Raw genomic sequence first — 27,569 nt, 5'->3', positions numbered from 1 at the left:
AAAATCTAAATGTAGCTCTGGAGTTACCTGCCAGATCACCACATCCCAACCAACCCCACCCATCCTTTACCCACTCACTTTCAAAGCCCCCCCACCCACTCGACCCCACTCCTCTCACTACTTTCCTGGCAGTTCTTTGAAGTACGAGAAAGAAGCGAGGAAGTGAATTTATGTTGTGAGGCGAACACTTGAAAATGAATGTTGACAGAATATGATAATGCCGTGTGTGTGTTGGGGGGGGGGCATGGAGAAATACAAGGTTTGATTTTTGTCTAGCATGCAGAAGTGAAATATACACACACAGTGAGCAAGTCAGTATGAAGTGTAAGCCCGGCACTGAGTCCTGGGTGAATGGGGCAGGATTTCGCTTGTCGTTGCACATGTTGTTAGTGTTGCAACACACACACACACACACACACACACACACACACACACACACACACACACACACACATCTGGCTGGTGCTTCAGATGAAACCATGTGTGTGTGTTGCAACTCATCCATAAATGATGGTCCCCTGCCTATTCATATTTTGGGTTGCCTAGCAACCATGGGCTTGCTGAAAAGAGGGGGATTACTCTGGCGAGGCTACACCTCTGTTCACCCCATCAGTCTGTTCAATTTTCTCTCTCTGCTGTATGTCAAAAACTCTTTTTGTCATTTGCCGACTTTCTCATCCTCTCTGTCTCCGCTAAGCTCAGCCTTCTCTGTGTGTTTCTCTGCGGCCTCTCATTCACTGCTAATTGGCCTATTGAAAATATCATATTAAATCCTATCGTCTGAGCGCTTTACCAGGAGCAAAACGATTCACACCTGGATTGATAACACACATCTTTGTTCACTTGTTGTAATCTACCCCAACCATATACTTCATATCGGCTCAGTGTTACTTAAACCCATGTGTGTCTGCAGCCGAATCCTCAGACAAATACACTGAAATGAAAACAGGAAGAAGAGATTAGCTGACGATATGATACAAAGACCCGAGAGATGTTTATGGGTTGCACACCGATCAAAGGTGTTAATGCTGCAAGAGCATCTGTCTGCCTCAGGTAGCGTAGTTTTAGCTCTACTAGAGACAGTTTGAGAGGGTTTTTCTTCATGACAAAAGTAGCCATATTTAAAGATACTGAAATGTATAATTCAAAAAATATTGTAGCAGTATTGGCCTTCAAACACATTGCATTGGCTTTCTATGTATTATTATCATTATTATTGTTATTATTGAAGGCTCTGAGAAGAGCTCTAATTAGGCGACATGAGTGAAAACGACCATGTGGGTCAACCATGGGTGTACAGTGGCTTTTAACGTGAACATCTTTATGCTTTCCTGTAACTAGAGAAACAGTGTTTAAACCTGTGAATCCATTACACTTAAAACACAGGCAGGATGAATCCCTTAGAGAATAATGTGGGAAAATAAATGAGGACTCGGTCACGATTGTTTTCCCAGACCATAGAAATGGCATGTAAGATTGCTCAAGAAAAAGAGTAACTCCACTTTGATCAAATTATCTTTTTATAGTTCCTATAGGCAGGTGATTTAGATTTAAGTTTAAGCTTAATTTCTGTATGTGTCATGTGAAAACTTTGCACAATGTTCAGGTTTAGTGCTGCTGCATTAGTAAAGTAGTGCTCTGGGTGTCTTCACACTGAAGTGGAAGACAGACAGAGAATCCATAACTGAGAAATAAAGATGCAAACAACAATAAGAAACAGAAGAAAGTATTGAGCCTTTTGTCCCATTAAATATCAGTTACATTTAAGCACAATAGTCCTGTACTGTCTGCAGACTCACACCCCTTTGATATTTCTCTCCGCAACCTGCTATTTACAGCAACAGTTAGTCTCAGTTAGGGTGAGCCGATATTGTTAATGTGAGATGTGGCATAGTTAATTAATCTAATTAGTATGCTAATGAGTCGCTCTCCATCAGATGAAAACATCGTTTTAGGGGCTTGATTTCTAGTTGATATTCAACCTGCAACTTCTCCACTGTACAACAAACCCAGTGGGTTAGTGATGGTTTTACAAAGGCTACACATACACACACACAGGCTTTATGTCTTGCACCCATTGTTTTGCTCTATGACTATGATAAACAAGAGCACCATTAATGGAGGAGGTCATAAAAACAGACAAGCCTCTGAAGTATTTTTTCTCATTCATGTGTGCAGTAACAGTAAATGTCTTTTTATAGGTCAGGGAGGTCTTAAAACACTAGCAAGCACAATTATAGTCTTAGCACGGGAACGATGCACATCAAATACAGACTTCACAATATAGTAAAATCACCTGTGCAAATAGGCAATTCAGTATAGTAACATGGTTTTAGTTTTTAAGGTCTTTTTTAAAACACTGTATTAGGTGAATGCCGCATATAAAACAACAATTATAAACTAGCTAAGGCTAATGCAGTCTAATACAACAACCCTGCTATAAATCCTACCTTGATGAAGGTTATAATGTTCACTTTTTTCTTAAAACTGTTTTAAAGAGGTGTTGATACAACTTTTTGATCATTTTAGTTTGTGGTGATACTGAATATGATTGTGTGTGGATGAGTGGGACACTGGGTTGTATCCATTGTAAATATGGGAAATGAGTTGAAAGCCTTTGTTGTGACAGAAGTCGAGTACCCAGTTTTTCCTGATTCATTTGTGTGTGTGTGTGTGTGTGTGTGTGTGTGTGTGTGTGTGTGTGTGTGTGTGTGTGTGTGTGTGTGTGTGTGTGTGTGTGTGTGTGTGTGTGTGTGTGTGTGTGTGTGTGTGTGTGTGTGTGTGTGTGTCTGAGAGAGTGAGGCTGAAAGACCGACAGAAAGAAATGAAGAGTGACAATTGTTATGACAGAAGCTGAGTACTCATTTTGTTATACTGTGCAGGGAATTTCCAGTGTTTGTGTGTGTAACTTTTTGCCTGAGTGTGCGGTTCATTTGCGCTCTCAGCCTTAACTTATATGTACAGGATTCACATGAGGACACTTGGTGTCCCTCAGTTGTCACGCTACACTAGCTGATAGATTCCTGGTAAGTTTGAGGGAGCTGTGTCACTCATCATGTGTTTTTCCTCTCATGAATATGTTGGCATTAAAAACCATTTTAGTCAACAGTGGTCTCAATGATTTGAGAATTCAGGATCAGTAGGATCAGGCTCTTCTTGTATTTTCCATACACCAACAAGTTAGAATTTGTCTCAGCTTTTAACATGTGCTCTCAGTCTTCTCTATTTATTTAGCGTGCTGCTGTACTATGATAGAGAAAGAACTCTTTAATAGATGAGAAGTGCTGATGTGTTTTTCTTTAGCGAAAGAGCTGGCTGTCAGTGTGGTTTAAGGAGACACACACATACACAGATTTGCCGGGAAGAATTTGTGGAATTCATTTGAAAGTTAAACATTTAATCACAGATACATTTTTTCTCCCTCCTTCTTCTCCTCCCACTCCTCCTTTCTCTGTTCTCCATTTCCTCCGTTCTCTCTTCCCTGTTCCCCATTTATCTTTCCCTCGCTCTCTCTATCTTCCTCCCATCCATTCCCTCTCTCTCTCTCTCCACCTCCTCGACTTCGCTTCATTCGTCTTCTCTTCCCTCTTAACTCCTCTACCTCTTCCCCTCTCTCTCTCTTTTCCCTTCACTTACTGCTCCTCCCACCTCCTGGTGCTCTCTCTCTCTCCTGCCCCTTATCATCTTGTTTGCTCTCTCCCAGTCTGTCTCTGTTAAACCATGACTGCAGGCCAAACTGTGTGATGGTGTTTGAGGGCACAAAACTGCAGCTCAGAGCTGTTCGAGTTATCAATCCTGAGGAGGAGGTATGAACAAGAAAAACATACTCACACTGCATCTTCACAACATTAACAACATGGAGTATAGCTGTTTTTATTGACATGATGTGGCCTCTGCTTTTATGCCAATGTTCTTTATGCACAATATTTATCCAATGTTTTTTATTGGTAGTTGTTACTGATGGAGGAGCCAATGCCTAAGGCCATATAATAATACATAATCTGTAACTAAGAATCATACTATATTCCATCACTGTGGTTATCGTCTGAATTTTATTGTACAAGTAATAATAAATGTTGATGGATGTCCAATCATTATTAAAGAATTATTAAAAAGAGTAGCCAAGTGAAATATCACTGCAACCCAACATGATGACACCTCATAACTTGGCAGTATTTTCTCCAATTCTCCATACTTCATCATCCCGCCTGACTATATGTAATGAGATGCATACATGCCATCTGGACTAAGACACACACCACAAACACACACACACACACACACACACACACACACACACACACACACACACACACACACACACACACACACACACACACACACACACACACACACTTACTTTACTCCTGCAGTATCTCTTTACTCTGCACTAAATTTACAAGAATTCATTTCCATATATTTTATCTATCTGCACTGAACAGCAGTTAACCATGATCTTTCATAACGCAAATACAGCAAAGTAATATATCAAAACGGCAAAATGAAATATAATCCAATAAATTCCATCTCAAACTAAACTGTTCTCTCTGTTTCCAGCTCACTATCAGTTACATTGAGACGTTGTCCCTTACCGAAGATCGCCAGAGACAGCTGGAGGACCAGTACCATTTCACCTGCCACTGCCAGCGATGTGACTCTCAAGACAAAGTAAGACACACAAGATTGATTTTCAGCCACAAAAGCTCAAACTAATTCACTTGCTATGTTTACATGCACATAATGATCCAAGTATGACCAGTAATGTCTGAAGACAGCCTTGGACTGGATCTGAAACACTGTGTTGATGTTTTGTTTTTACCGTAGCCTGAACACAGCAAAGCATGTACAAAGATATTCGTCCAGAGAGCACTTGTCAGTAATACAACAATAGAACTGACACAGTGTTGTGTCTTCCTATACCAGTGTAGAAACATCTGTGGCACTCGCTGTCAAGCAGCTGGATTGTGGTGTGTCACTGGCTTGTTGCAATAAGAAAAACTTAAATTAATTACCTTTGAAGTGGTTTAAAATCCATTTAGTACTGTGATTAAGGTAGACGAATACCGCACATATCACTGCCTCAATCTCATGATGACTAACACACACTCACACACACCCTGGTATTTTCATCTTTATGATAATTTGCACTATGTTCTTCACTAAACCAAACCTAACCCAAATTTCTTAATATTTTAACTTTGCAAAAACTGTTGTTCAAACAGAAGTTCAAACACACACACCTACATGCACTTTCTCTCTCTCTCTCTTACTCTCTCTCACAAATACACACACACACACTTCTGCCGTGCAACTGTGGGCTTAGGCAGTGTATCGGTGCGTGACATGTTACAGTGTACCCTTTCCTGTCCTCTCCTCCTTTTCCGATTCTCTCTCATATTCCGTCTTATCACCTGCTGTCCTCCTCTTCCTCCCTCCTCCTCTTCGTCTCTGTCACTGTCACGCTCCACCTCCTCTTCACCCCTCTCTCTCTCTCTCTCTCTCTCTCTCCCTCTTTCTCTCTCTCTGTCCCTCTCTGACCCTTAACTGAAAAATGAGAAAAATCATCTTGTCTCAGCTGCAGTTTTCTTTTCCATCTATCTTAATCCACTCCATCTTTCTGTTCCAGTGTCTCACTGTCTCTCCCTCTCAGTTTGTATGTTTTCATTTTCTCTCTCTCTTCTGCTCTTTTTTAAGCTGCCTTCATTTCCACCTCTAGCTTTGTTCTCCATATGCTGCATATGGCACTTTGGTTTTAGTTTACCACAACACAACAACACATTTGTGTGTGTGTGTGTGTGTGTGTGTGTGTGTGTGTGTGTCATTGTGTAGTTGACATAAGGTAAGAGTGAGCACTCAGTTGATTCTCTGGCACAATGGCATTCATTTAATTCAGCCCACCTTTGTTCTGCATACAAGACACACACACACACACACACACACACACACACACACACAGATGGTGTTTGTGTGTTGTTTTTGTTGTTGCTGTTGTTGTTTTGCCTCTGTACATATGCATGTGTTTTTTACGTGTGTTAAGATGTACACAAAACAAGAAAAATGTTTCAATAATAAATACTTCATCTTTAGTTTCATTGTGTCATGTGTGCATTAATGCTGATCTCACACACATGCACACACAGAGGTGACTGTAAGTGCTGTAACATAGATATGCAAAGTGCAGGCGTAATTTTTTAACACTTAGGCATTTGCAATAGACTTTTTATAAACTCAATCTATGCTATTCTTCAATTATCACTCCATCTGTTCCTCAGAACGACGCTGAGGCCAAGTAGGTACATGAGAGTGTTTGTTTTAGACATCAATGTCTACTTAGTCTTCTTTCTTCTCTGCCCAGGATGGACTCATGCTGTGTGGTGAAGAAGCAAGGTGGCGCCTGTTGAAAGAGGCTCTACCCGGACTGGAAGGGCAAAAAGCAGAGTCGGGTATCCTTTACATTCCAAGATCCAGTACATCCAATGGGCACTAAGCAATGTCATCATCCGTCATCTACTCTACTGTGGGATGATGATTAAATAAATCAAAGCTTCTCCACTAACAACATTTCATAAGCACTTTGTTGTTACTGATAGTAACGACACACATTTCACAGCTTCAGGTCTTGATGATTGCCATGCTTTCATCCTAATAGACTGCTTAGAGATAATGAGAACTCGTGGTTTTACCCTTGTACTGAATATAGCACCCCAAACACACAAATGCTTGAGTCAACAGATGGTTTAAGTCCATTGATATATATGACTCAAGTTACCAGCAAAGTACAATAATGCAAAAACACAAAGTATACGTGGATAAGAGTAAAAGGTGTATTTGAGTGTGTATCTGATCCTAAAGTATCTAAAATGTATCTAATGTATTTAAACCAAAACCAAGTCTTTACACAGAAGGATATCAACAAATTTATATAAAGTTGTCTCAATAAAGAGAAAAACTTAAGATTTCCCTTTGGAGATATGAATATGCAGCTTTCATTTGCAGCAGTATAAATGTTGCTCTCCCTTAAGTGACCTTCCAGATTGGAAATCACTACTAAAAAGCTGTAGTCATTTGTTATCAACTGTTGGTGGTGACGTGCCTGATGAAAATCTCTACAAGCTCAGAATGACAGACATGGCTTTGGATGCCTCCATTCACCTGGGACACTGGGAGGAAGCTGTGAGATATGGGGAGAAGACAATTCCATTGTACAGGTGAGTCCCTCTGTGTGTGTGTGTGTGTGTGTGTGTGTGTGTGTGTGTGTGTGTGTGTGTGTGTGTGTGTGTGTGTGTGTGTGTGTGTGTGTGTACGTGTGTACGTGTACATGTCTGTATCTGTGTGTGTGTGTGTGTTTGTCTATGGTTAAAACTAAAAACCTGTATGTTTCATCCATGTATGGCATATATATGTCCTCAGATTTAAAAGAAAACATCTGCCTTTAAACCTAGATATACTTAGATATACTCTTGGATTGAGAGACTTTCACGTTCCTGCTTCTAGTATGAACAGTAGTGTAAGGAAAAGGACAAGAGTGTCAGACAGATTACTTGCAGAGATTCAGGAGATGCATAGCGAGGGTAGAATGAGTGTAGAAAGACTCTGGGAAGATTTCACAATGCAACAGAGTTGACTCCTTGACCTGATAAAGGAGACATGGATTTTGTCCTTGTGTAGGCAAAATAAAGCTCATCAACACTGGTTTCAGAAAGTTAGTATAGAGAAGATACGATAGAAGGGAAAAGGTTGAAAGAAAACCTCAGAGTTTAAGTAAATAAAACAAAAACAAGAAACTGAGAAAAACATTCACTAGTTTGACAACAGCTATATGACATATTAATTGATCAAATAATGGAATAGAGTTGTGTGGACAAGCATCAAATTGTTGTGTGTTCAGTATTGTTTGTTTATGGAATCCTTTTGTATATTTTACAAAAGTCATACTAGCTAGCTGTCATCCTTTTTTTTTTGTGAATAAATTACTTAGGACCTAAAATATGTTGTTTTAAAAGTACAAAGAGGAAAGAAACAGAAGAACACAGAGGAGAATTCAAAGCAGAAGAAAAGTAAGTAAAGCGGTGACATAATTAAGAAAACATGTATAAATAGGGAGAAGAGAAGAATGAAGTGTTGGTATAGGGCAAAAAAAGAAAAAAGGAAAGTCCCCAGTAAAAGAAGAAAAACTAAATGGGAACAGGAATAGACAAAAGGGAGAGTATGAGAGCACAGGTATTTAGCAGACATACAAAATCTCTTCATGAATGAACTGAAAAAAATGCAGTGGAGTTTCAAAAAAGTCTGTCATTTTTAAATCTGCATGTCAGATTACAATAACTTGCATCAACAGTTTACTTTCCTTTTTCTGGTTTAGGATGTCCAGCTCCCACACACCCCTCCCTCTTCTTTCTGCATTTCAATTTCCATCTCTCAAATTTAGTATTATTCCCACTGACTCTGTGTGAATGTGTATGTGTTTGTGTGTGTGTATGAGGAAGGGAGAGAGAGAGAGGCTAGTTGATCTAGTGTGAGGGGCAGAGCTCTAGTGGCATAGCCATGTTCTCACACACAGACTGACAACAACGTATCCACAGGAGAGAGCCAGCTACAAAGCCTATTAATAACTAACTAGACACAGAGCAGCAGAAAGAGAGAGAGATGGTGATGAGAAGAAGGGGATGGAGAGTTCAGTGCCAGTTGAAGGAAACTGAGAGAAAATATGTCCCACGGAAGCAGAGATGAAACCAAAGTGAGTGATGGTTTTGGGGGTTTTAGGGAGGGAGCAGAGAGAGGGGTTAGGTGAGGGTAGAAGTAAGTACGTGATAAAAAAAAAATAGGCAGAGGAAGAGGAGCGTGGGGTGAATGGTGATCAACAACCTGGCAGAGAAGAGAGGAGGGAAGACAGGTGGGCAAAAATGAAGAAAGTAACATGAGTGTGACGGAATCTTAAGGAAGAAGAGAAAGAAAGAAAATTGTGTAAAATAGGGAAAAAGAGAAAGGTGTAGTATGAAATGAGGAAAATTGACAAAAAGAGGACTAGAGGAATGCACTGAGCTTTAGCTTGGCAAGGAGGGGAGACGACGATGGAAGAAAAAGAACGAAAGAGAAGGAAAGAAAACCGTTCAGGAGTAATAAGTGAGAGAGTGGGAGGAAGATCTTCCATATTCATCTCCTTTCTTCCTCTGGGCTCTTCAGATGGCAGAGAAGAAAGATAGCTGCAGGAGTTCTCTATCTCTCTCTTTCTCCTGTCCTTTCCCTCATTCTGTATTCCTTTTTTCTTTTACTCTCTCTGCAGGTCTTTTTTTTTTTTTCGGTCTCACTATTCAGTTTGTGATGTATAGAGAGGGTTTTTCCCTGCATCTGTGTGCGAATAATGCACACCTTCTGCAGGCTGTACACGCCAGGCGTATTAAATGTCTCCGTGGTGCACACATTTTACTGCTATAGACATGCTCGCACACACATACACACACATGAGTGAGTACATGAATCCATTCATATTTATGTATTCATTAAAAAAAAAACATAGATATATGTGCATCAGCAAGTGTATTCTGCGACTGTTTGCACACGTGAAGTAAATCTTCACTCCGAAGCACTTTGACAGTGTAGCTATTCTGCTAAATCTCTAGATGCATTTTGTTGTTTATTGTTTTTCTTTATTTCTGAATATGTGACATCCCAAGGATATTTGCAGATATTAATAGAGAGCAACAGCTAAAACTTTATCAGCAATGTTCAGCTTCATTCATCTACAGTTTTTGGTCAGTCCCCTCAAAATAAACGAGCACTTAGATTTATCTCTCTAGATCCACGGTTTTGCAGTATTCTAGAGAGAAATCTTGTGCATAGGATTTTTGCATCAACAGTGGCCTCGGTAGACCAGTGAAGTGCACCCAAAATGACAGTCTTTGTGAAACTGTTAGTGATATCATATGAGATGCAAAGCCTTCTTCAACAATGTTTCAAGTGTTTTGGGGGCATTTTATTCTTTCATTAGAGAGTAGGCAGTAGAGAGATGTCGACATGGGACAAAGGCCCCTGGCTAGAAATGAACCCGGGACACCATGGTTCATGGTATGTGCCCCAAATCTCCAGCATTATTCAAGCACTGTTGTTTGAATTCTCTGGTGAAAACGACAGATATTCTGGGAAATCACTGACAAAATAAGTTCAAGGGGCACTGCAGTTCTTTAGTATTGCACCTCTGAGGGTGTCTTGCTGTCTGTCTCACAAGACTGACATTTAAAAAGTGATCATAAAAGACGCAACAAAGGCTGAGATATGCTAACTTAGTCCTTATTATGGGACAAGTTTTAAAAAAAAAAGCTGGATCCTACACTTCCCACAATGCAACCAAAATCATACGAATTTGTTCTTAATTCATGCGCTGATATTCAGAGTCTGGTTGCAGAACTCCCCTGGGGTGTCAGCTGTAGTCAGTGCTTATGTTTGGATTTCTGGCCAAGAGGTTGCAGGATAAATATGAGGGGTGACAAGATTTACAAGTTAGGAAAAACAATGATAAAACATTTACACTGGCTTTTCGTGAATCTTAGCTTTTGTGAAATACTTGATGGATGTACTCTTTATTCCTTTCAATGAAACAATGTGAGAAGTGAGCATCCCTCATTGGTTGAACTGCTCGCAGCTCAGAGATATTTGCAACCTGAGATGAAGGGTTGTGAGCAGGCATTGCTTCGCTGTTAGAAACCCAAAAAGGTGTTGCCTAGTGGCCAGGGAGACTCTCCTGTAATTCAAGCGTCTTTTATTAGGATCTCTGAAACATGTGCCTGACGTTCTCTGGAAAGAAGGGTCAGCTAAATACTTAAACTGTGAATTAAATCTTATTTAAATGTTCTTTTTCTTGGTAACAGATGCATGGTGGTGCTAAGTTTGCCAAATTTCTGTTGCACCCCACAGAAAACAAAATACAATTAAGGCGAATACTCACCACTAATCTTTTCTCCACATTTTTGTTCTCCTTCCTCGGTTTTCTGCATAGTAAATTAATCCATGTTTCCCCCTCAAAAACAGTTGGCTGTGGACCTTTTGTTCCGAACAAGAGCCTCATTAGTTCCACAGAATTTGCCTGAAAATGCTACAGTTTTTCACCACTATTCATTTCTCCTTCTTGCCCCCTCTCTTACTCATAGCCGGGGGCTATGGCTTTCTAACTGGCTGCATACAAAAAGACTGAATTTCACTTCAGTTTACTCTCCGGGGGGAAAAAAAAAGGGGAGAATTCAGGAGACAGCACGTTAATGAAATTATTTTAATTGCTGTGTGGTTCTGTGTGCAAAGAGGAAATATAATTGGAGTTTGGTCATGATGTGGGTGTGTTTGCATGTCATGGCTGCTTGAATCACTGGCTTGGTAATTAAATCAATATTGTAACTTGTTATTATTCATGGAGGACTAATATTGTTGGTTTAGTCTTTGAACTTTCTGTTTAATGATTCAGTTCTTACCACGGGATCGGGGACCACCTCTGTAATTGGGAGGCTTGTCAGTTAGTAGTTTAGTTAGGCTCGAAGGTATGAACAAATGGGCTATTAGCATTGTGAGTGAAAACTGCTGGAAAATTATCAAAGAGGCTATAGAGTTTAAATTACTGCCACTACAAGTTAATTAACTTTGATTTCACCCGATTCAGAAAACAGATTTTCCTTTTAAATTAAAGAGTGAAAAACTTCTAGCTGGAGAGGGTTGCTGTTTTCAGTCCATGAAGGAAAAATTAAGACTAATGCCCTGTTAAAAGCAGATGCAGTGCAGTTTCTATTTACATTTGATTGAATTGAGAGCATATTGAACCCTCTTGTGGTCTGTTTACTCTGGAGAGGAGTGAAATCTAGCAAATACATCAGATTATAGAGGGTGAAGTGGATTCACATTGACCTTATCTTTGTGCGCATGCCTGCTCATACATCAATGCTGACATGCATGTGTGGATTCATATGTCAGTGTTTACTTGCAGCTCTTTCTGCTTGTGCATGGGACTGTTAGAGAGAGAGAGAGAGAGAGACAGACAGACAGACTGCGCTCGACAAGAGATTTAAATGGAGTGGGAGAATGGAAATGGAGAAGGGTTTGCACTTTGTCAGAGAGCATTTTAATGCTGTCTTACAGCAGTTATTTAAAATTAAAAAAAAATGTGTGTGTGATCAAGAGAACAGGAAATAGAGGGAAGAATTAAAAGGGCAACAGAGGCAAAATAGAGAAGAGGAATGAATGGAGAGCAGCAGAGGAGAGACAGCCGCCCAAATGACCAGCCGAGAACACCAACTTTAATCCCTGCAGTTAGCAGGGCAAAAAACACAAATATAAACAGGTAGGATTAGAGTGAAGGAGATGTGAAATAGGAAAGAAAGAGAGATTAGAGGAGAGGGAGAGGGAGAGGGAGAAGAGGATAAATGGCAAGCAGAGTTGGGTAAATGTGTTTGTTTTGAAAACTCCATTGTTTACCAACAACAAAGCTGCTTCCTAAGATCCCTGGTGTGTATTCATCGTTATAAGACTAAGAATGTCCCAGTTCTTTGTATATGTGCGTGTGTGTGTGTGAGTGTGAGTGTGAGTGTGTGTGTTTGAAAAGTCTCTTAAACACACGTATATTTATACATTTATGTTTGGTGTACTATATGTACAAAGGTCATTAAGTATTAATGCATATTCATTTGCATGCATGTGAACATACAGATGGATACAAATTCAGTTATTCAGTTAAATTCAGATGGAACAAATTTCAAACTGGAAGAAATAAATTAAAAACTGATACATCAGATAGAAATTCTTTCCATTGTGTTCATTTGTGTGTGTCCCTTCTGTTGGGTTTTCTGTCGAAGTAATGAAACCGGAAAGGAAAAGAACTGAATGAAGGAGCTGGGATGCCAAATAATGTAGAGAAGTGGAAACTGTAGGACACAAACATGCAAACACACACATTCAAGCAAACAAACAAACAGATGTGCATAATGCAAACAGTATTCTCTCTTTTTCTTGCTGTTGTTAAGACAAATTTTCTTTCTCACCAACTCCTACTTGTATATGCTTTTGCATACAGACACTGAAAAGCAAAGCAAATTTTATTACTCTTGTCCTTTTAATCATCTTCCTTGTCCGTGCTGTGAGCATCAGTGGATTGCCTCAGGCTACAGGGTGACACAGAGCAAACTGACGAATTAAGGCAAACGGTTAAGTGCATATTTGTGATGCCACTTCCAGTGTGCACAAGGTGACAATGCTCAAACTTCCTCATGTAATGCATAATTTAATTTAACAGGCTTTTCATGGCTGCCTGGAAACAGTTGACAGTTTGCTAGTCAGCCTTACACCAGTATAGTGTGCATGGTTTCAAATGATTCAGTCATTTCTTATAAAGCTGCACGGAACAAAATTCTAACTTCCAATCCAGGTTCATTTCAAAATGTTGTCTTCTCATTTTTATGTTGTGTGGTGTTCAAGGAAAGTGCCTGTGGTGGTTCCCATTTTTCAAAAATGGGACTGGAGAGTTTGCACCAGTTATCAGGGCATCAAACGGCTCAGATTCCTTGAGAAAGCTCATATCAAGCAGCTAGATATTAATTTCGAACCACAGATTTGTGTATTCTGCCCTGATCATGCAAGAGTGAGCTCTTGACTCTTGCAAGGATGCCGGAGCGATGATGGGAGTTTGCTCATGCAGTCTATTCATTTTTTGTAAACGTGCAGAGAGCTCATGATCATGTCCCTCAGGGCTTCTTGTGGGGTTTTGTTATGAGCCATCCAGCTGTGTATAACCAACAGAGAGAGTTGTTTCTGCATTTTTTGGCAGTAAGTCATGATGAATGTTCCAGGAGGGAAGGTGAATGTAATGTCTGGGCAACCTCGCTTAGCCTGCTGACGCCTCATGACGTGGACCTGGATATGTGGCAAAAAATAAATTGATTGATTGATAGATTAGCTTTACAAACGTTATGAAGTTATTCTGATGTTAAACATTAACGTTTATTTTCAGCAAAAAGGGGAAGGGAATTTGAATTGCAATGACAATTCATAGGATACCAGAAGAACAGCAACATAAAACTGGTAAAATAGTAACAGATCTGTGTATAAAAGTTATGGTTAAGAACATAATCTTTCCCACACCGCTGTTTCTCTTTCTGTTTTCATCTTCTGTCACATCTTTCTAAAGACAATACTACCCTGATCCCCATCCGGTCCATGGAGTCCAACTGATGAGAGTTGGAAAGCTGCAACATTACCTGGAACGCATCGAGGATGCTTTGGACACATTCAAACAGGTGTGAGGGATGAACTACTTCCTATCGTGTTGTTCTAGCAAAAGCAGGGATGGCAGCTAAGACACTCTGTAAGCACGTTATGTTATTTGTCCTTTCCCAGGCCTATCAGATCATAAAGGTCACCCATGGTGATGATCACCCCCTGACCACTGATCTGTCGATGAAGATGGAAGAATGTCACGCTGAGATGGATCGGCAGTCATCCAGCAGTCACTAACACACCAATACAACAGCTACTTGACTCCTTTAGAATGTAACTTGATGTACAGATTTCACTTTCTGTCCCAATGCCGCGAGTGTATTCATGAACTTCAGTCAACAGATTTCTGCTAAATAAAAATAAAATGAATGAAAATAAAAACATTTTTTAGCTGTGGCTTGATGCAGTTTTATATTAAAATTGGCTACTGTAGAATATCACTTTTTACAACATAAAGTGTGATAAGTCCATAAATAACTTTGTTGTTGACAGCTTGTGTTGACACATTAACATTTGGGCCGTGGTACTTCTGCAGTTTTGGTTTGTTATGTAGCCTATTATTATTCCTGTTTAAGTGAAATTACGGGCGTAAAGCAATGGATCCTAGTGAGTTCCCCAATCTGTCTCTGTGTGTGTGTGTGTGTGTGTGTGTGTGTGTGTGTGTGTGTGTGTGTGTGTGTGTGTGTGTGTGTGTGTGTGTGTGTGTGTGTGTGTGTGTGTGTGTGTGTGTGTGTGAGAGGGAGAGAGAGAGAGGGAGTCTGTAGGCCCTGTCTCCTGTCCATCGTGACATGGTGATCTCATGGCCATAGTTTTGTGTGTGTGTGTGTCTGTCTGTCTGTCTGTCTATCTGTGTCTGTGTGCATGTGTGTTGTTTTAGTAAAATCAGGTTTTCAAAACATCCATCTTTCCTCTATACATGTCCAACACACACACTTCCCATGTTAATCCCTGTTTTTGTGTGTTACTCTGTCAGTGTGCGACCTCCAAGTTAAACCCAGAGTTTAACTTCTGCCATTTGCAAACTGATGACAGCATTTCCTCTGAGAGGGAAAACCTGTGTGTGAGTGTTTCTATGGTTTGTGGGAGGATCAGAGTGATAGTTTATTGGCTTTAAGGTTACAAATAAAAGGTTTTGCTTTTGTGACACTTTTTGCTCTCTCAGTACTGCAATAGTCAGCATGTTAAAAACCCCAAATCCTTTATCCATCCTGGATTAGTCAGATGTTCAGTTATTCAGCATAAAAAGTATTGAAAGGAAAAAAAATTTTTAGTTTATTGACAATGATTACATAATTACAGCAACAGCAAGTTCTTTAGACCCCCCCCCCTCCGATATGTGTGGTAGAAAAGAAAAACTGTATCTTGAGGAGATTGCATGAAATTAATGTGAAGACGCAATGAAGACGTGCAGTAATGACACTAGTGGACTGAATGGACGGTGGAAGAGTGTCCTGCTGTACAACACTGCTGTGTCTACCTCCATTACTCACTTCATTGGCTCTGCTGCTTTATGTCTCTCACTCTCCCCCTCTTCTCTTCTCACCCCATAAAGGCCGTCAAATTAGATTTACTACTGCTTAACCATAACCGTCTGCCTCTCTCCCACTCTGTCACTCACTGTCCCTCTCCCCGATTTTCTGTCTCTCTCACTCTCCAAAGGCTTTCAAATTAAATTCACTATTCGTGGGTGTCTTGTCCCTAGGTTTCACTCACCCTCCTGCAATTTACTGTTACCCATTTTCAATTTTCTCTCTCCCCCTCTCTGTGTTTCGCCCTTTACACCACCTTACATCTACAGTCTCTTTAGTCTCTCCCTGCTATCATATCTCACTTTCTACCCCTGAAAATTGAGCCTTGAATGGGTTAAAGTCACCAGTTAACCTTAGTTTGTATTTGATCGGCTCTGCTCTCAGCTGCTGGTTCTTCATACAGACACATTCTGCTGTATGAACATCTAATAACAGCAAGAGATGGTAGATTTTATCCCAGGTATCATTTCTCAATTATCGCCCAACGTGCGTTTCGTGTTTCGGCGATAACGAGCTGATGAAGATAACCATATATTCATCATATTCATCTAATTTCTCCTTGAATGAAAAGACGAGATAAACCATACCTCACCGATAACCGGGTGTCTCCATCATGCCCTCATCACCCCTCCATCTTTCATTCATCTTTGACTGGGCTTCTTCGTAATCAGAGCAGGCTCTTCAAACCAAAGGTCTGTTGAGCTGAACAGTAACTGCCTCTATTACAGCAATCTGAACACATAAACTATACCATGAGCCCTTTGTAGTAATGTTAAGCCATGTTAGGGGCATGGCTCTAGCCATGGCAGTGTAAGTCGGTCAGTGCACCACGTTGCTCCCGGCTGGATGGAAATTATTTACAAGCATTTAGCATCAATAGAGAATGTAAAGAGAAAGTATTCTGATCCAAAGAGCTGCTGGCATGGATGAAGATTCTTGATTTCTCATTACAGTTGTTCCAAAGGTTTTTACCGTACAAAGTTCATTTTACCATAACACAATGACTATTCTTAATTCTTCAGAAGAGCATCAACTCACCACATTAACTATAGATAAAATTTAAAGAGGACCTGTGAAATTCTTGTTTACATATTAGGAGTGATATATATTTCACGCGTGAACTGTCTGAAAAGCAGACAGTTCACAACCAAGGGAATTATTCTGGCTATGCTGGGCAGAAAATTAAACTCTTCCACTCGCCTGAGGTAAATGATTTAGCCGACAGGTGAGATCGGAAAGGGAAGCATTAGACCATTTCGGTGAGTGATAATTGCATATTATTTGACAACGATTACCCAGGAGATCATTCTCTTGCTTGCGATATTTTCCAAATTAAATGTTTTTTTGTAAGCTGAAATTGCAGGACTCCCATTTTTGTCTCTATTTTGTCCTCCCTAACTCACCCATCTTATTTCTCTTGCACCGCTTAAGCTCTATCATGCCTCATCTCTCTTCTCCCACTCTTCTAAACTGTAATCCTTTCCTCCTGTTCTTTCTCACTTGTCTCTCTCTTTACTTGCATTTCCCCATTTGCGTTATTCACCTCTATTTTCTCCCTCTTTCTTCCATTTACCATTTATTCCTTCTCCTCTGGGTGTGGGTGATCAAAGCAGGCTCAACAGGACAATATGTCATCTAGAAAGCTGCCTACGGGGTAAAAAAGGTCCACACGCACACACACACACACACACACACACACACACACACACACACATATATGCATACAATGGAAACTAGGTGATATCCAGTACAAGACGGGAACACAATTTTAAAGTCCAGAACTCTCCCTTGAGAGAGCATATGTAGAAAAAGAGTCTTCCCACACATATATGCTAACAATGCGTTTTTTAGAGGATAAAGACAGACAGACTACCTTTCCTGTTTCCTCCTGGCGAAGGAAGAGGAAATCACAAAACCCTAGCTTGCTGACATTAATGTGTGGAAGTAAAACTTTTTTTCCACCAAAATGCTCTACAATATTTCTCTTTTCGAAAAGCCACCTAGAAAGCATTAGCCAATAAGAATATCGTGCATTAAGGTTTAATACCAGCAGTCCTAGTGAGGTTTTGCATGGATATGTCATTTTAGAAGGAAACTTTTAAAATATTCCTGTGAAAAATTGACATATGACAGATAACTCAATTGTTAGCATCAGTCACAAGATTATTGTTTCCAGGGGAAGTCAGCTGACTGAGAAGGGAGGCTGCAGAGGAAACAGTTTCTCTGAGCTGATCAGTGTTTTCTCAGGGTCAAAACATGTCTGGCAGAAGGAACTGGATCATTACAAATTCAGAAATCCCCTGAGGAAACAATTAAACCACTGAAGCTTTGTAGTGAACAGTAGACAAACAATAAGCAAGTTACTGTAGTGAGTGTGTATTGTGTATTATGTACTATACTAATGAAATCAAAAATGTTGGCATCTTGTGTCCACTTGGCAGCCATACGTGCACAGAGGAACCTCAAAACAAACAACAGCTGATGTGGAAAAAACACAAGATGTGACTTAAAACTAACATCTATATCTTATTCAAAGTTAGTTATTAAAACGTGGAGTAACAACTCAGCAGATTAGCTGCATCTGTCATATTGTACATGCCGGCAGAAGATGAAGGCCTGGGAGAAAAGGTAACAGAGCAAAGAGCCTGCATGTTCTGAAGTAAGTGGTTTTGAGCAGGCGGACATGATTAGCAGCTTGGATTCACTGTGAGACACTCGTAGTTTTGTTTAGGTGCATCAAAGAGCCAAATGAAGAGAAATAAGCGTAGCAGACTTTTTGTGTCACAGCGTATGGAGCCATCTATCGGCTGCCTGCCAGCTACATTTCAGGCCCATCTTTTTGATTTTTGATGTGCTTGAGTCGCAATGCAAAAATGTGCACATCGGGATTGGGACAGACCACATGCCGGATGTCTGGGTAGTTTGTTGACTGTTCTGTGTTGAAAAAATAAAGAGTCAGATGTCAAACTCTTTCATTACATTCCTTTATTTACATCCCTCCGTCTTGCTCTTCCATCAACGCAATTTGTCAGACCACATTTCTCTTAAAAACAGTAAATCTGCAGAGGACAGTATGATCGCAGTGTGTAATCATGGAAACAAAACACACCCAGTGAGAATCTTGCGCTTCATATTCACTAATTTGTACTGATCATGTGTCATAAACCTGGGAGATTTAATCAGTTCTATAGAGATTTTCCAACAACTGAGGTGAACTGAAAGTGTCCCTTTACTGCTGATAAAAGCTGTTTTTGGAAAATGTGATCTGACCCAGACCTTAACACACAATAATCTTTAAAAGATGCTATGTGTCAGATTTCCAGATAACACATTATAATTCTTGAACGCTCCTGAAAAAAAAATGTACCAGCACATACGTCAATATGTTAATTACTGAAAATGTTCATGTTTTTTTTTAATTTTGTTTTTTTTTGTCCTATAACCTGTCATAACAGATGAATATTTTGTAATGCACCTGACAGCGAAGAAAAACGAACCCTTATTCCTGAAAAGTCCGCCAAAACCTCAGGTGTTTTTCACAGTTATTGCTAGAATTATAAAGCGCTATCACAGGACATTTGGAATTGACACACCGAGGAAGAAACCTCACACATAGCATTTTAAAACAGGAAACACGTACAGGCCATTTAACTCATCCAGAGGTAGGGGTTCCCAAAACATCCACTGCTTATTACACAAGGCTGTAGTTAATACTGGAGAACATACTGGCATTTCACTTAAAACAACATAGCTGCTTTCATGCTATAACGTTTTCTTCTTCACGTGTAAAAAAATTAACCACCATTTTTAAGTTCTTCTCAATATTTAATTGACTGAAACTGTTGTTGTGCTGGAACCACATAACTGCCCTGGGTGTGGACGTTTTAGGGAACCCAAACCCTTGAAATCCCCAACAGGAACAGCAGGAGCAAATGAAATCAACAGTAAATATATAAAATAAAGATGACCACATATATGTTATGTGTACAGTATAGATATTTATATATGACATGGGCTCAGCAAAGTATATACAGTTTTTTTTTTTCTTAAATGCATAGTAACTTTTTAAGATCATAAGGTGTAAATAAATAAGAACATTAATAATCGACTCTGCTCTCCTGAGCTCAAATAAATAAAAACGTCATTCATGACTTGCACAGTGAACTGGGAGATAAAAAAAGGAAACGAGTGGCGATATCACTGGAGTACTTCGCCCACCTCTGCTGAAAACACTTCGTGGGTTCAGTCTGTAAAAGCATCTTAGTTACTGGGATAATTTCCCACTAGATTACCTCGTGGCTGTCACTGCATGTGTACACCACATGGAATTAATGACTGTTACGCCTTTATACAAGATCAAAACCTAAAAAATGTACAGATATTTCCTGTCTTTGCGCCAGTCCAGTGGAAGAGATAAAAAACTGAGTTTGTTCTGTTAGGATAAAAATAAATTTAGCACTATGACGCTTTTGACAAATCACACCGACATCACAGCGTTTCCTTTCCTGTGAGGTTTTTTCCTTTTTTTACCTCTCAGACTACAAACAGGATCTCCCAGAATGCTCTCTACTTCCCGGGCAAAGGTCTTTCAGAGGCAAGGGTGGTGGATGTTGACAACAACAGACAGCGATGTAGAAGAAGCATTCAAAGGGTATTGTTCTGTATTTCAGAGGGAAACAGGCTCTTTCATATATTTATATTTGTACAAACATTTAGATCATAAACATCTCAAGCACCATAGATAATAATATTAACAAATTTTAAGTGTTGCTATCTGTCCAAAAAAATGGAACCAGGCAGAGATCTATGCCTCTTAATTTGGTCGTCATCCTTTTCTTTCTTTAGTTTCATTCCTTTATATATATTTTTAGTTGTTCCTTTACAATGTCTGGAGACATTATTGGAGATATTTAAGTAGGCAGTTTTCACAAAATTGTAGTCCCAAGGAACTCTTTCCAGTCAAATTTCACTACTTTGTTCCAATAATGAAGGCCTTAAAGACGTTAAATTTAACACTGTATATAAACGGGCTTTTCCTGTACCTGTGTCTTCCTCATAGTTTACTCTTAAATATCTCTTTAAAACCATTTGCATTATCCTACTATCATACATAGTCTCTACATGGTCCCATTGCACTCAAATAAAAAAGGACACCTTATTATAAAACACACACATTGACGAATCATTCAGTTTCTTTTAGAATAGAGCAGAACAACACAGATACAAATAACAGACAGTCCGCCTGTCAGTCCGTCAGTCGATGGATGTACTTCACACTGGATCAGGGAGAAGCATTTTCATTTCCATTCTTAAGTTATTCAGATGTTTCATTTCTTTGTGTTCATGAAAAAGCCATCACAACTGTATCAGGAGGAATATGTGGTACGTATGCCCCTATAGGGTCAAAATTCAGATGTGCTCTGTTTGTGAGTAAAGTCAAGGGAAAAAAACAACACCACAAGAACCTAGTGTTAGTGTTTTTGTTTGTTTGTTTGTTTGTTTGTTTTTTCTGTTTAAACACACATTACTCTGTGTCCTGGAAAAATCATGTACGTTTTTCTAATTCAGTTTTTGGTCCTTGCGACATTTTGTTGTTTTAAAGAGGACTCGGTGTTGGTCTTCACGTTCTGTAGGTTTCCTTTGAACTTTTTTTTGGGTTAGGGATCCAAACAGTATAAATTTAGTCTCATCTCTCATCAGTGCAGCAAATACCATTCAAACATACAGTATTAGTTTGCTTATAATATAGTGAAACACTGACCCACAGTAAAACATCACATTTAATAATGGCTATAAATTCAAAGATTTTCCAAGAACACTGATCTTTTGTGTTTTTTTTTTCTATGCTAGCACCATACTTACTGCATGTACACATATTCAGAGAGAAATAGAATTGGTCTTGGTATTGTTGAAATGTTCACAAGGCACTTATCTTAATCATTTTATTTGTCCTGCTGTCTTTCTCTTGGTCAGTCTCTTTTATCATTTGCACAACAATACCAGGCCATTCTGTAGTCAGCACTCTGTGTTTACAGTCGATGGCTCTCAACTGCTTGTACTCCAAAATTGCTCTTCCAAAATGATGGGAGACGAGAAACTGTTCTTCTTTTTCTCCTTCAGCTCTCTTTCATCCTTCTCTGTTTAAAAAAAATGGCAGTTTTCGTTCCTCTCTCCCCTCCTTTCCACTCCATACATTCCTAAATGTTCGACTGAGTCTAAGAGGTTTCTCAGCAATTCTTAGCAATTATTCAGTTCTCTGGAAAAATGTGGTCACTTGATCACGTTTGATGTGTCTTTTCAGATTCACAACCATTTGTCTGCAACTTTGGGCAGCCATACTGTATGTATCTGATTCAAAGTGACCTGTCCAGTAGATGCTGTTCACTGGCTTCTTCTGAGAGTGTTTACAAGCCCCAATTCGAAAAAATCTACAAGCTCGTCTGTCTGTTGGCCTGTTAGATATCTCCATTCCTCTTATCCCTCCATCTCTCCATCCATCTGTCCTTCTGCCAACTTACATCTGCAAACATAAGGATGACTAAGATGATGAATCAAGTGGACAGTCCATCCCTGTATCTCTCCTTCTATCTATCCAGTCATCCAATGAGATGTATTTATTTAGAAGATATTTTCTACATGTGTTTGATTAATCAACATCTAATAGAGTCCAGCTGCGTGTCTACGTCTCTGTCCTCCTGCTTTCCTTCTCTCCCTCTGTCTACCGATGTCTTGAGGTTACATCGAAGCAGGTGATCATCATGAGATGGGCTTTGCAGAAGTTGACTCTGGTCTCCAGTTTGTCCGTCACGGTCTCCAGAGCTTCCAAATACTCCAGTGAGTCCACTTCGTAGACTTGCTGTAGCTCAACTGGATGTTGGACAGACAAGCAGAGGAAACTTGCTACAACACTTGCATGTACTTTGAGTTAATTCATCAATTTAAAAGATAGGCCGTGATATTCTATAGTTTTTTTTACAGTGAACAAATGCCATTTAAAAAAAAGAAAACAAACCAAAAATGAATCGATCCAAATAACTAGTATTGTCTTTGTAGTTAAAGCCTTATATAGCTTATTCTTCTGTGTCACAGGTGTCTATTGTTGTCCCAAAACTGAAACACATCACTCAGCCACAACACTGCACTGGCGGTCATATTCCTTTACTATAGATACACTATATTTGATTTTGAATCAATCCCACATACACCTGCTGCTGTAAATATTCATTAGAGCATCACGTGTGTGTCCGTCCAAAGCTGAAAATAGTTCCCAGCAAATACACTATTTACTCCTGTTTCGTAATGGCTAAAACTACAGTGCCCACCTGTTTTAGGAAATTATTGAGCCTTTTAAAAAATGAAATTTTATATTTTTCACCCATTTGAAAAATGTATGTCTTAAGAAGGAACCAATGGGCTTGTAGCTGTGTGTCATGGACACGGTAGGGAAGTCGAAAAGTATTGATACAGACTAGTGCATTGTTCTTTTTGATCTTTTCATTGCATTTGCTGACATTACAAAAATATATAGAATAACGCCAGCCATATCCAGAAGGGAACACTGATTCAATTGGCAATTGGATGTGAGCACCACTACACTCAGAATAAGAAGAGTGCTCTTCAATATCAACAACAGGTTGACAACAATTTGTAAAAAAAATATTAGAAACAAATACGCATGACAGCTTATACCTGCTGAGACACCTCTTTGGACTCAAACACACACCCCACAATCACAGATGATGTCACCCTTTTTCTCTTATACACACACACTACCCAATATGTCAGTGCGACACTTACACTCATTGGTCCATTTGTGTGGCTCCAGCATCAGGTACTGTTTGGTTTGCTCCAGTTCTTTCTTCAGACACTGGTACTTGGCTCTGACCTCACTGATTCGCTGCTGGCGGTGCTCCAACAGGCGAAGCTTGGCACTGACGTACACCACCTCCTGACAAGCAGAGAGAGGACAGACAGACAGGAAAATATGGATTTTACTCACCTTTATTTATCAAGAGGAGTGTGTTGTGAAATGCGTGCCTCCCTCTCAGCAGCAGCCTGCTTAACATTCACACAGTTACAAACATTCACACCTCATCGACTCCCAGTGTGGCCGCAGCCGAGTACATTCGGACACAGAGCAGCTTCACCGGAGCAGTCGGAGGTTGAGTGGCTTCTTAAGTTCTCCCACAGGGAAAATCTATATTTCATGCTTTCTCTCCCTCTTTCACAAAGCTCACAATGCTGCCTCTTGTGAATACACTGAGTTTTAAGAGTGGGAACCCAAAAAAATCTGCACTATGCCCTCATATGCAACAATTTCATGAGTTTCACAGTACCAGTCTGTTTTCTGTATGCTGTGAAGTCTTAGGCATTTAGAGGAACAAAGAGGGAAACAGAATGTAGATTTATTAAAAAAAAACTCACTATTCACACAGAGCGTAGTGCTAATGTTGATTCATTGATTTTGTGAAAATCCTTACTGTTGTATTTTTAAAACCTGTTGGTTTTCCTGAACTCTCCTTCACTTAGCTTCCTATCTCTTCTCTTCTCCAGTTTCCTCCTCTTGTTCTTCTCTAGCAGCACTGTCCAGCAGAACGCTTACTGCTTTTTAATGTGTCCCTTAACTGTTATTCATCAAATCAATTTCATTGACATCAAGTGCAATATGCCGCCTGGCCTCTGGGCCTCTTTTGCTCTCTACCTTCTTTAATTCTCCCCATACATCCATTATTCATTTCCCCTCACCTTACTACCATACTGTATATCCTCACACACTCTCTCTTCCCTTTAACCCTTTCCTGCTTTCTTTGTTCCTTCTCCAGTTTCCAAATACTCTCTTCCACACGGTTATTCTCTCTTTCTCCCTCCTTTTTTGTCACTGTTGTCAGTATCAACATTTTTGTGAACTGACAACCTTTACCTTTAATATTGACACTCACTCCTGATCCTGAATTTTTGAAAGATTTGTTTTCCCATTACAGGTCCTGTTATTGCATGTCCTCCTTTTCACCTTTCCCTCACCCTCCTCCTTTCTCTCTCTCACCTTGCTCCCTCCTTTGTCTTTCCTCTTCTGCAGTCGCTCGACATCATCTATCTCATACACCTTGATCTCAAAGGTTTCTGTCGTTGCAGTTGCACCGCGGAGGTTTGAGGGTACTGGGGGCCCCAGTGGTCCATCTACCCAGCAGGCACCTGGGCTGGAGGAGGAGGAAGAAGAGGAAGTGACGGCCTGTTTGGAGGAGCGATGAGAGGGTGAGGAGGAAGAAGAGTCAGGGGTCAGTGCTGGGATCAGACGACGACGCTGGAGGCCTGAAAGAACAAATAAGATGAAGATAACAAAAAATGAGTATTACACACCACCAGAGTTTATCATAAAATGCTTCCAGACACTGAAACACATTTTGATGCTTTTTACTGTAGCCCTTAAAGTCATTTATTTTTTGAGTAGCAAGAGTTTTCCTCATTATTCAATGATAAATCCATAGAGAAACTCTTTCCTTCAACTGACCAAATAGCAATTTCAAATACAAATAAGTGGAGTATAACATCCAAACTGCTTTGGCATGGCTTAGCTTGATAGTCAGTTGGCTTTAATTGCTACTACTGAATTAAATTACAGGATCACAAAGATATTCTACTCAAATAATTGGCAGAATAGCAACTTTCTTTATTGCCTTCATGCTTTAGTCTATACCATTAAAGGAACAGTTTGTGATTTTTGGAAGTATGTTCATTTGCTTCCTTCCGTGAGTTAGATGAGAAGACTGATGCTACTCTTGTGTCTGTCCACTCAATATAAAAATAAAAAAAGACTGCTGGTCACCTGGCAATTTCACAGCAACAACAAGGCTCTACAAAGTCACTGTGCCCGGCCAAGAAATAGTCGGAGCAAATAAACCCTTGTACAAAAACAACAACTTGACGTTTTTACATTTCAGTTTTTGTATGGATTAAAAAATTGAGACATAATGTGTTAACAAGTGAGCTTTAAAGGTGCTACTAGGCAGATTTTGTTACCTTTGGACAGAGCCAGGCTGGCTGTTTCCCTTTGTTTCCGGTCTTTATGCTAAACTAAGCTAACAGATGCTGCCTGCAGCCTTATATTGAATGGACAGACATGAGAGTGGTATTGATCTTCTCATGTAACTCTGCAAGAAAGTGAAAAAGTGTATTTCCCGAAATGTCACACTATACCTTTAATTTAACATAATAAAAACAGTAGGTAAACACAAGAAAATGCATGTTTCCAGCTGTGCATGTATTAATGTATCAATCCACAGCTATACAATAGATACAGTACAACTTAAGTGTCCTAGAACTCAACAGGGAGTCTTGTTCACACTTTACAATTTGCTTTTCACCAGTAGGGGAAAACAGAAAGATAAGACATGGATATAAAAGCGGAATATTAGTAAGCTGAAGAAAGAGATCATTGGTGGGAGAGAAGAGAGAGAGATATGGATGAATCATCACAGGAGAGGCAGAAAGGAAGGAACAAAAGGAAAGTATTGAGTGATTGAAAAAGCAGAAAGGGAATAAGAGACAGATAATAGAGTGTGAAGCGAGATAAAAAGTTTAGTTTCTGTTCATGAAGCTCATAGATAAGTGCAGCAGGTCACTCTAATCTGCCTACTACGCTAGGGTGAGCACAAGCACTCATAAATGCACATACACGCTTTGCATAGAAATTGCCTTCCATGTCGACTGGAATGTGAGTTATCAGATTCCCAGGGAACCGAAAGATAAGGTGTGTGAGAGTGAGGGAGAAAGTGGTGATTTTAATAAGGTTGCAGCTGTCTTTTGGTGTCAGTGCGGCACAGAAAGATCAAGCAGAGACATCTGTATTTCATTAGATAGTAGGAAGCAGCATATAAGGGGACAGAGAAAGAATGAGAGTCTGCAGGGAGGAGAAGTTGCAAGGAGAGAGAGTTGGACGAATGAGTTTGAAAATGTGAGAGCAAAAGATGAAAAAAGATGAGGACAGGTACAGACATGGAAGAAAAATTGAAAGAGAGCTAGTGAACCCAATCTAAAGGATATCAAGCACAAAGAGACACTCAGCTGGAGATGTGATTAACATTTCGGTTGCACTAATATCTTCAGACATTGCTTCAGTCTGTGGAACATCTGTCCTCTCTTCTTCTTACTGTCTATATTCTGTCTGCCTGAATTTGTGACTGAATTTTTATATCTATCTTGGACACATACCTCCATTACTGTCTTCACCTCCTTGTACAACAAGCATAGACAGTCTTTTCTGTCTTGATTCTTTCTTTGTGTCTCTTTGTGACAGTTTGGCAGTGACTGCTCTCTTTGAAGCACAGGATCAGTTGCAGTTAAAATAAAATGAGAGTAAATCCAAACTTTACATCCTATGTGGATGGATGGAAAGGGTTATTCCAATTTAAATCAATCAGAGACACACCAGGAAATGCTGCCTCTGTCCGATCTGGTTTTATGCACATATCCATCCAGTAGAGTGTAAAGTGGAGGCCACATTAACAGGCTCTTTGTGTAGTGTTCTGGTGAATATATATTCATTACAGCCCACACCAGCAGATTCTCGTTACCATTTCACAGATGGTTGGTCAGGGTCACCTTTCCTACCTGGCTCCTTCTGCAACCACAGCTTTTTTCACTTTCCTGTCACCTGCCCATTGCTTCCTCATTGTACTTTCTTACTGATGGATTTTCTTGATAGCAGTCTCTCTTGCTTTCTTTCTATCAGTGATCAGTGGTTTTCATTTCTTTTTCAATGCTTTGGAAGTCTTCTGATTCTAATTATACACTTTG

The 27,569-nt window shown here is 39.8% G+C and overlaps 2 protein-coding genes across 2 annotated transcripts in view; one reads left to right on the top strand and one right to left on the bottom strand.

Moving 5' to 3' along the window:
* Nucleotides 1-14,633, top strand: part of smyd3 (SET and MYND domain containing 3) — a 78,566-nt gene extending 63,933 nt beyond the window's left edge. The window contains exons 7-12 of the mRNA XM_040129970.1: nt 3,704-3,806; nt 4,558-4,668; nt 6,356-6,443; nt 7,034-7,208; nt 14,159-14,267; nt 14,368-14,633. Of these exons, the coding sequence (XP_039985904.1) occupies nt 3,704-3,806; nt 4,558-4,668; nt 6,356-6,443; nt 7,034-7,208; nt 14,159-14,267; nt 14,368-14,484 (703 nt within the window). The 3' untranslated portion in view covers nt 14,485-14,633. The remainder of the gene's footprint in view (nt 1-3,703; nt 3,807-4,557; nt 4,669-6,355; nt 6,444-7,033; nt 7,209-14,158; nt 14,268-14,367) is intronic.
* A 7,056-nt stretch (nt 14,634-21,689) lies between these two features.
* The window catches only part of kif26ba (kinesin family member 26Ba), an 82,344-nt gene continuing 76,464 nt past the window's right edge, over nt 21,690-27,569 (bottom strand). The window contains exons 27-29 of the mRNA XM_040130235.1: nt 24,820-25,085; nt 23,574-23,724; nt 21,690-22,643 (exon numbers count right to left, since the gene is read on the bottom strand). Of these exons, the coding sequence (XP_039986169.1) occupies nt 22,495-22,643; nt 23,574-23,724; nt 24,820-25,085 (566 nt within the window). The 3' untranslated portion in view covers nt 21,690-22,494. The remainder of the gene's footprint in view (nt 22,644-23,573; nt 23,725-24,819; nt 25,086-27,569) is intronic.

Source organism: Xiphias gladius, chromosome 1 (assembly GCF_016859285.1).
Source record: "Xiphias gladius isolate SHS-SW01 ecotype Sanya breed wild chromosome 1, ASM1685928v1, whole genome shotgun sequence".
NCBI classification, from domain to species: Eukaryota; Metazoa; Chordata; class Actinopteri; order Istiophoriformes; family Xiphiidae; genus Xiphias; species Xiphias gladius.
This window is presented reverse-complemented; position numbering and strand designations above follow the sequence as displayed.